The sequence below is a fragment of the Calonectris borealis genome, chromosome 34 (genome assembly GCF_964195595.1).
Source record: "Calonectris borealis chromosome 34, bCalBor7.hap1.2, whole genome shotgun sequence".
Lineage (NCBI taxonomy): Eukaryota > Metazoa > Chordata > Aves > Procellariiformes > Procellariidae > Calonectris > Calonectris borealis.
In genome coordinates this window covers 947,068-955,044 of record NC_134345.1, presented here as the reverse complement: position 1 = coordinate 955,044, position 7,977 = coordinate 947,068, and the positions used below count along the sequence as shown (strand labels likewise).

The following is a 7,977-nucleotide window of genomic DNA, read 5'->3' as shown; positions in this document are numbered from 1 at the left end:
CCACCGTCGCCATGGCAACGGCTCCCTGGCAACCACGGCCCATCCCCCCCCCATCTCGCTGCGCTCCCCTCCCCCACCTCTACCCCCCCATCCCCCCCCCCCCCCGACACCGGCATCCCTCCCTTCCCCCCCCCAGGGCCGACACGCACACGCGTGTGCACAGGCAGACACGGCCCGACACGCGTGGCCACAGCCCGGGCGCACGTGCGCACACGCGTGAGCCGCAGCCGGGATGGGCACACGCGCGCACACACGAACACGCGTGCACACACGAACACGCGTGCACACACGAACACGCGCGCACACACGAACACGCGTGCACACACGAACACGCGCGCACACACGAACACGCGTGCGCACGCCGCAGCAGCCCAGCCCGCCCCGCACACGCGTGTGCACAGACACGCTCCCGCCAACGCTGCGGGTGCACCCGCATGTGACACGCTCACGCATGCGACGCACACGCGTGTGACACGCGCAGGCACGCGTGCCGCCACACGGTGCCGCAGGCAGGGCTCGGTGTCACGCCGCCACACGCAATGTCCCCCGCGGTGTCACCCGGCGCCTCGCACACCCGGTGTCACCGTCGGTGTCGCACCCGCCACCGCGCTGCCACCACGGGGTCGGTGGCACACGCGGTGTCACCCGCTCGCTGTCACACACGCGGTGGCACACGCGCGTTGTCGCTGTCACACACCCGGGCGCGGTGTCACACCCGGTGTCACACCCGGTGTCACACGTGCGGTATCAGTGTCACACTCGCTGTCACACGCTCGCTGCCGGTGTCACACTCGCTGTCGCACACCCGGGGTCGGTGTCACACCCGGTGTCACACGCCTGTTGTCACTGTCACACGCCCGGTGTCAGTGTCACACACTCAGCGTCACACACACGGTGTCGGTGTCACCCCCGGTGTCGGTGTCACCCCCCCGGTGTCGGTGTCACCCCCGGTGTCGGTGTCACTGCCACACACGCGATGTCACGCTCCGTGTCACACACTTGCCGTCGATGTCACACGCTCCCCATCCCCCCCATCCCCATGGCAACGGGCCCCCCGGAATGGGGGGGACACCCCCACCCCCCGACCCCCCCGAACACGCGCCGCCACCACTTACCGGAGCCGAACCGGGGGGGTCCCGGTGCCGGGGGGGGGGTCCCGGGGGGTCCGGGGGGGTCCCGGTGCCCGGGGAGTTCCTGGGCGGTCCGGGGGAGTCCCGGGGGGGGGGTCCCGGGGTCCCGGTGCCGGCGGATCCGGGGGGGTCCTGGTGCCCGGGGGGGTTCTGGGGGTCCCGGGGGTCCGGGGGGATCCCGGGGGTCCCGGTGCCAGCGGATCCGGGGGGGATCCCGGTGTCGGGGGGGTCCGGGAGGTCCCGGGGGGGTCTCGGGGGTTCCGTTGCCGGGGGGGTCCCGGGGGTCCCGGTGCCGGCGCGGAGCCCCCGCAGGACGCAGCCCCCGGCGGGATCCAGCGGCGGGGGGGGGTCGAGGGGAAGGGGGGGGGGATGCCGGGGGCGGCCGCCGATTGGCTGAGCGCAGCCAATGGGGGTGGGGGGGCGTGGCCTGCGCCCCCTTTTCCCTCCCTCCCCCCCCCGCCGCGGGGCTTCATTAAGAAAAGGGCCCGCGGGGGCGGCGCCATTGGGCGAGGCGGCTGTCAATCAGCGGGGAGGGGTGGGCTCAGGGCGGGGGTCCCACGGTCCCCAGCCCCTCCCCAGGGTCTGGTGCGGCGCAGGGGGGGGTCAATGGGGGAAACCCCCGCTCAGGGAACCCCCCCTCAAGGACCCCCTTTGGGGACCCCCCCCGGGTCGTCGTCCCCGCCCAGGGACCCCCCAAGGGACCCTCCCCTCCGGGACCCCCCCCTCCGCAGGGAGCCCCCCCGGAACCCCCGGGTTCTCCTCCCAAGGACCCCTCCACGGAGCCCCCCGGGGTCCCCCACTCCAAGACGCCCCCCAGGGACACCCCCCAGGTCCCCCCCCTCCCAAGGACCCCCCCCCGGACCCCCCCCGGGTCCCCCCACCCCAAGAACCCCCCCCCGAGACCCCCCCAAACACTCAGCCGGGCTCTGAACTGGGGGCAGCGTTTATTGCCCCCCCCTTTGGGGGGTGTTTTGGGGGGGTCACTCAGAGCCCCCCCTTTGGGGGGTGTTTTGGGGGGGTCGCTCAGAGGCCCCCCGGGGGGCCCAGCCCCCCCAGCAGGGGCAGCAGCCCGCTGTCGGGCGCCGGCTCCTTGATTAGCGGCAGCACCTGCAACGAGAGCGGCGCTAACGAGCCCTAACGAACCCCAACAACCTGCTCACCAGCCGCTCACCAGGCACTAACCAGGCACTAACCAGGCACTAACCAGCCCCTAACCAGCCCCTAACCAGGCACTAACCAGCCCCTAACCAGCCCCTAACCAGCCCCTAACCAGGCACTAACCAGGCACTAACCAGGCACTAACCAGGCACTAACCAGCCCCTAATTAAACCGTTAACGAACGCCTGGGCAGAGCGGTAACCAGCCCCCTAACGAGCCCCTGACCAACCCGCTAATGACGCGCAGCCAAACCGCTAACGAAGTTAATGAGCCTGCTAACCAACCCGCTAACGAGGCCAGGGACCAACCCGCTAACGAGGCCAGGGACCAACCCGCTAACGAACCCACTGACGAGCCCCTAACGAACCAGCAATTAACCCATTAATGACCCCAGTAACGAACCCACTCAGGCCCCGCTAATGAACCCCCCTCAGCCCCTTAACGAGCCCCTTAATGAGGGAAGGGGCGGGGCTACCTGGGGAAGGGGCGGGGCTAATACGAAATGGCAAGGGGCTCACCTGATGGGCGGGGCCAGCACGGCAGGTGGGCGGGGCTTAAGCCGCGCTACAGAATGGGCGGGGTCAGCTCGCTCGGTGGGCGGGGCTCGAGGTGTTCTACAGTGTGGGCGGAGCCAGCGCGCCTGATGGGCGGGGCTTCACGCTGCCTACAAGGTGGGCGGGGCCTGCTCGCCTGGTGGGCGGGGCTTGGGGTTCTCCACAGGTTGGGCTGGGGCGGTTCATCTGGTGGGCGGGGCTTGAGCTGCTCTGCGGGGTGGGCGGGGCCAACCCTCCTAGTGGGAGGGGCTCGAGCGGCTCTACCGAGTGGGCGTGGCCAGCTCTGCAGGTGGGCGTGGCCACCTGCGCCAAGGGGCTGAGAAGGGGCGTCCGCGGGGGGGTGCCAGGGGGCGTGGCCGGAGGGGAGAGGGGCGTGGCGTGGCGTGGCGGGGCAGGGCGGGGCGGGGCCGGGTACCTGGCGGAAGCAGGGGTGGGCGGCGTCCCGCAGCAGGAGGAGGAGGAGGCTCTCGCTGGTGGTGAGGAAGGCCCCGCACTGCTGCAGCCGCCCCAGCGCCACCAGCCGGTCCACCTGGCTGGGGGGGGGGTCAGACCCCATCGCCCCCCAGTGCCCCCACAGCCCCCCCGTCCCCCATCGCCCCCCAGGCCCCCCATTGCCCCCCAAGACCCCCAAAGCCCCCCCAGTCCCCCATCGCCCCCAGTCCCCCCATTGCCCCCCAAGACCCCCCAAAGCCCCCCCAGTCCCCCATCGCCCCCCAGTCCCCCCATTGCCCTCCAACCCCCCCAAAGCCCCCCCAGTCCCCCCCAAGACCCCCATAGCCCCCCAGTCCTCCCATAGCCCCCCCAGTCCCCCATCGCCTCCCCAGTCTCCCCATTGCCCCCCAACCCCCCCCCAAAGCCCCCCCAGTCCCCCCAAGACCCCCATAGCCCCCCAGTCCTCCCATAGCCCCCCCAGTCCCCCATCGCCTCCCCAGTCCCCCCATAGCCCCCCCATTTCCTCCCCCCATGGCGCCCAGCCCCCTCTTACCCCCCCTTCCCCCCCCCCAGGTGCCCCCCCAAGTCCCCCAGCTCCCCATTAGCCCCCCCATTGCCCCCCAGGTGCCCCCCCAGCTCCCCATTAGCCCCCCCATTGCCCCCCCAGCCCCCCAGCTCCCCATTAGCCTCCCCATTGCCCCCCCAGGTGCCCCCCCCAGCCCTCCCATTCCCCCCCTATGGCCCCCCAGCCCCCCATTAGCCCCCCCCAGGTACCCCCCCAGCCCCCCAGCTCCCCATTAGCCCCCCATTGCCCCCCTCTTGCCCCCCCAGCCCCCCACCTGCGGGAGGAGCAGGCGTCCACCACCACGTGCACGTCCAGGCCCCTCTCCAGCAGATCCAGCGCCGTGTGCTGGGGGGGAGCACCCACAATTTTACCCCCCCCCCCACTGCGGGACCCCGGAATCCGGGATGGGGGACCCACCCCCAAAAACTGAGGGTCAACCCTCCCTGGGGGGGGCTCCTGGACCCCTGGGACCACCCCCCCCATCCCCTGGGTGCCTGAGTCCCCCCAGACTTCCCAGATGCCGGGGTCCCCCCCTAACCCCCTGGGTCCCCCCAACCCCCTGGATGCTGGGGTCCCCCTCAGGCCTCCTGGGTCCCCTGAACCCCCCCAGGTCCCCCCAACCCCCTGGATGCCGGGGTCCCCCCCAGGCCTCCTGAGTCCCCTGAACCCCCCCAGGTCCCCCCAACCCCCCTGGGTCCCCCCAAACCCCCAGGTCCCCCCAACCCCCTGGGTCCCCCCAAACACCAGGGTCTCCCCAATCCCCCTGGATCCCCCCAACTCCCCTGGGTCCCCCCAAACACCCCGGGTCCCCCCAAACCCCTGGATCCCCCCAACCCCCTGGGTCCCCCCAAACCCCCAGGTCCCCCCAACCCCTGGACCCCAGGGGACCCCCAACCCCCTGGGTCCCCCCAAACACCAGGGTCTCCCCAATCCCCCTGGATCCCCCCAACTCCCCTGGGTCCCCCCAAACACCCCGGGTCCCCCCAAACCCCTGGATCCCCCCAACCCCCTGGGTCCCCCCAAACCCCCAGGTCCCCCCAACCCCTGGACCCCAGGGGACCCCCAACCCCCTGGGTCCCCCCAAACACCAGGGTCTCCCCAATCCCCCTGGATCCCCCCAACCCCCCTGGATCCCCCCAACCGTGCCGGTTCCCCCCAACCCCCCTGGATCCCCCCAACCCCCCTGGGTCCCCCCAAACCCCCAGGTCCCCCCAACCCCTGGACCCCAGGGGACCCCCAACCCCCTGGGTCCCCCCAAACACCAGGGTCTCCCCAATCCCCCTGGATCCCCCCAACTCCCCTGGGTCCCCCCAAACACCCCAAACCCCCCAAACCCAGGACCCCAATGTCCTGGCCCCCAACCCCCCTGGGTCCCCCCAAACGCCCCGGTTCCCCCCAACCCCCCTGGATCCCCCCAACCCTCTAGGTCCCCCCAACCCCCCGGGTCCCCCCAACCCCGGGTCCCCCCAGCCCTCCGGGTCCCCCCAAACGCCCCGGTCCCCCCAGCCCCCGGCCGGGGTCCCCTCACCAGGACGCAGGCCTGGGTCTCGATGCCGCAGAGGAGGGCGGCGGTGAGGTGGGGGCGCGCCCGCAGCTCGGCCTCCACGGCCGGGACCACCATGCTGAAGCAGGTCTTGGGGTGCTTGGGGAGGTCGTGGGCCCCCAGCTCGGGGCACCGTGGGACCCAGCACCCGCGGGACCTGCTCCGTCACCACCGCCGGCACCCCCAGCTCCCGGCACCCCTGCAGCACCCCGTTAGTGGGGGGGGGGCGGCGGTGGCACCCAGGTGCTGGGGTCCTGGGTCTGGGGGGTCAGTGGGGCCTGGACACGGGGGTCCCCGGGGAGTCAGGGGGGCCAGGACATTGGGGTCCTGGGTTTGGGGGGTCAGTGAGACCCAGATTTGGGGGTCCCATGGGTTGGGGGTCAGTGAGACCCAGATTTGGGGGTCCCAGGGACTGAGGGGTCAGTGGGATCCGAGATTTGGGGGTCCCAGGTTTGGGGGGTCAGTGGGGCCTGGACACGGGGGTCCCCGGGGAGTCAGGGGGGCCAGGACATTGGGGTCCTGGGTTTGGGGGGTCAGTGAGACCCAGATTTGGGGGTCCCATGGGTTGGGGGTCAGTGAGACCCAGATTTGGGGGTCCCAGGGACTGAGGGGTCAGTGGGATCCGAGATTTGGGGGTCCCAGGTTTGGGGGGTCAGTGGGGCCTGGACACGGGGGTCCCCAAGGGGTCAGGGGGACCAGGACATTGGGGTCCTGGGTTTGGGGGGTCAGTGAGACCCAGATTTGGGGGTCCCAGGGACTGAGGGGTCAGTGGGATCCGAGATTTGGGGGTCCCAGGTTTGGGGGGTCAGTGGGGCCTGGACACGGGGGTCCCCAAGGGGTCAGGGGGGCCAGGACATTGGGGTCCTGGGTTTGGGGGGTCAGTGAGACCCAGATTTGGGGGTCCCAGGGACTGAGGGGTCAGTGGGATCCGAGATTTGGGGGTCCCAGACATGGGGGTCCCGTGGGTCAGGGGGCTCCGTGGGGTGGGGTCAGGGGGTCCCGTGGATTTTGGGGTGTCAACGGGTCCCGGCCACGGGGGGTCCTGTGGGTTGGGGGGCTCTGTGGGCCCCGACACGGCGGTCCCGTGGGTCGGGGGTCTCCGTGGGGCTGGGACATGGGGGTCCCATGGGTTTTGGGGTGTCAATGGGCCCCGGACACTGGGGTCCCAGGGATTTGGGGGGCTCTGTGGGGCTGCGACAGGGGGTCCTGGGGGCTCCGTGGATCCCAGACACGGGGGTCCCGTGGGTCGGGGGGCCTCCGTGGGGCGGGGCCAGGGGGTCCGTGGGTACCTGGAGGACGCGGGCGGCGACGGCGACGATCTCGGGGAAGAAGGCGACGGAGCGGCGGAAGCGCTCCTGCATGTCGCAGAGGAAGAGGATGGAGCTGCCGGGGGAGAGGCGGCCCAGGCGGCGCCCGGCCATGGCCACGCGTGTGCGAGCCGCGCCTGCGGGGGGGGGGGGGGGGGACGACGACACACGCGTGTCAGCCGAGGGGGCGGGGCCGTGGGAGGCCCCCCCCTCCCCCAGGCGCACGGGTGGGGTCTGGCCCCACGTGGGCGGAGGGGGTGGTGCGAGGCGCACGCGCGTGGGCCGCCCGCGTGGGCCGCGTGAAGGCCGTGAGCCCTCGCGTGACACCCACCTGCGGCCTCTTCCGCCTGCAGACGGGGATCACGTGGGATGGGGTCGTGTTCCCCCCGCCCCCCGCCCTGCCCACGCGTGTCCCGGTGCTCAGGCGTGTGAGTGCGCGCGGGTCACGTGAGCGCCCCGCCCACGCAGCCTCCGCCGCCCACGCAGCCAATCGGCGGCCGCGCATCGACACCGCCCCCAACAGCCCCTGTAGCAGCCAATCAGCGTCTCCCAGGGCCGCTGACCAATGACAGGCGACGGCCCTCTCAAGCCCCGCCTCTTCCAGCCAATCATAAGGTGCCAATCCTCCCTCACCCGAAGACCACGCCCCCGAGGCCGCTGCGGCCAATCAGAGCGGAGGGGCGGACCCCACTCCGTCAGTCAGTCCATAAGCCCACCCCCGCCCAATCAGAGACCCGCTGAGGCGGTGCCACGTTCCCCTGGAAGCCAATCAGAAGCCGAGAGGTGGCATCGCAAAGGCTCCGCCCCCGTGGCTGCCCCGCCCCCCCAGCGGTGCGAGAACGCGGGGGAGGGGCCAAGGGAGGGCCCGTTACCACGGAGAGCACCAGGCCCCGCCCCGTTACCATGGAGTCGGCGGGGGGGGGGGGGGGTGACACCTCCCGGCCCGTCACCATGGAGACGCCCCTCCCACCCCATTGCCATAGAGCGCCCGTGGCCGTTACCATGGAGACAGACGACGGCCGCGACCCGGGGCGTGGCCAAGGGAGGGGGCGTGGCCTTATGCGCTCTGTGGGCGCGGCCTGCGGGGAGTGCGGTATGATGCGCTCTGTGGGCGTGGCTTATTGGGACGGGGCGTGGCCTTCTGCCCTATGCGGGCGTGGCTTTGTGGGCGGGGGCGTGGTCTTGTGCGTTCCGTGGGCGTGGCCTGCAAGAAAGGGTCTGTGGATGGGGGCAGTTTGGGGGTCCCCGGGGGGGGGTGTGCACCTTTGGGGGGGGTCCCATCCCGCCC

The 7,977-nt window shown here is 72.1% G+C and overlaps 1 protein-coding gene across 1 annotated transcript; it reads right to left on the bottom strand.

Annotated features, from left to right (window-relative positions):
- Window positions 1-2,062: 2,062 nt before the first annotated feature.
- Window positions 2,063-7,121, bottom strand: LOC142074347 (isochorismatase domain-containing protein 2-like). The gene is given in 7 exon segments (XM_075134947.1): window positions 2,063-2,237; window positions 3,258-3,375; window positions 4,114-4,184; window positions 5,368-5,511; window positions 5,513-5,581; window positions 6,672-6,826; window positions 7,021-7,121. Coding segments are annotated over 6 exon segments (618 nt in total). The 5' UTR covers window positions 6,804-6,826; window positions 7,021-7,121; the 3' UTR covers window positions 2,063-2,153.
- Window positions 7,122-7,977: the final 856 nt, after the last annotated feature.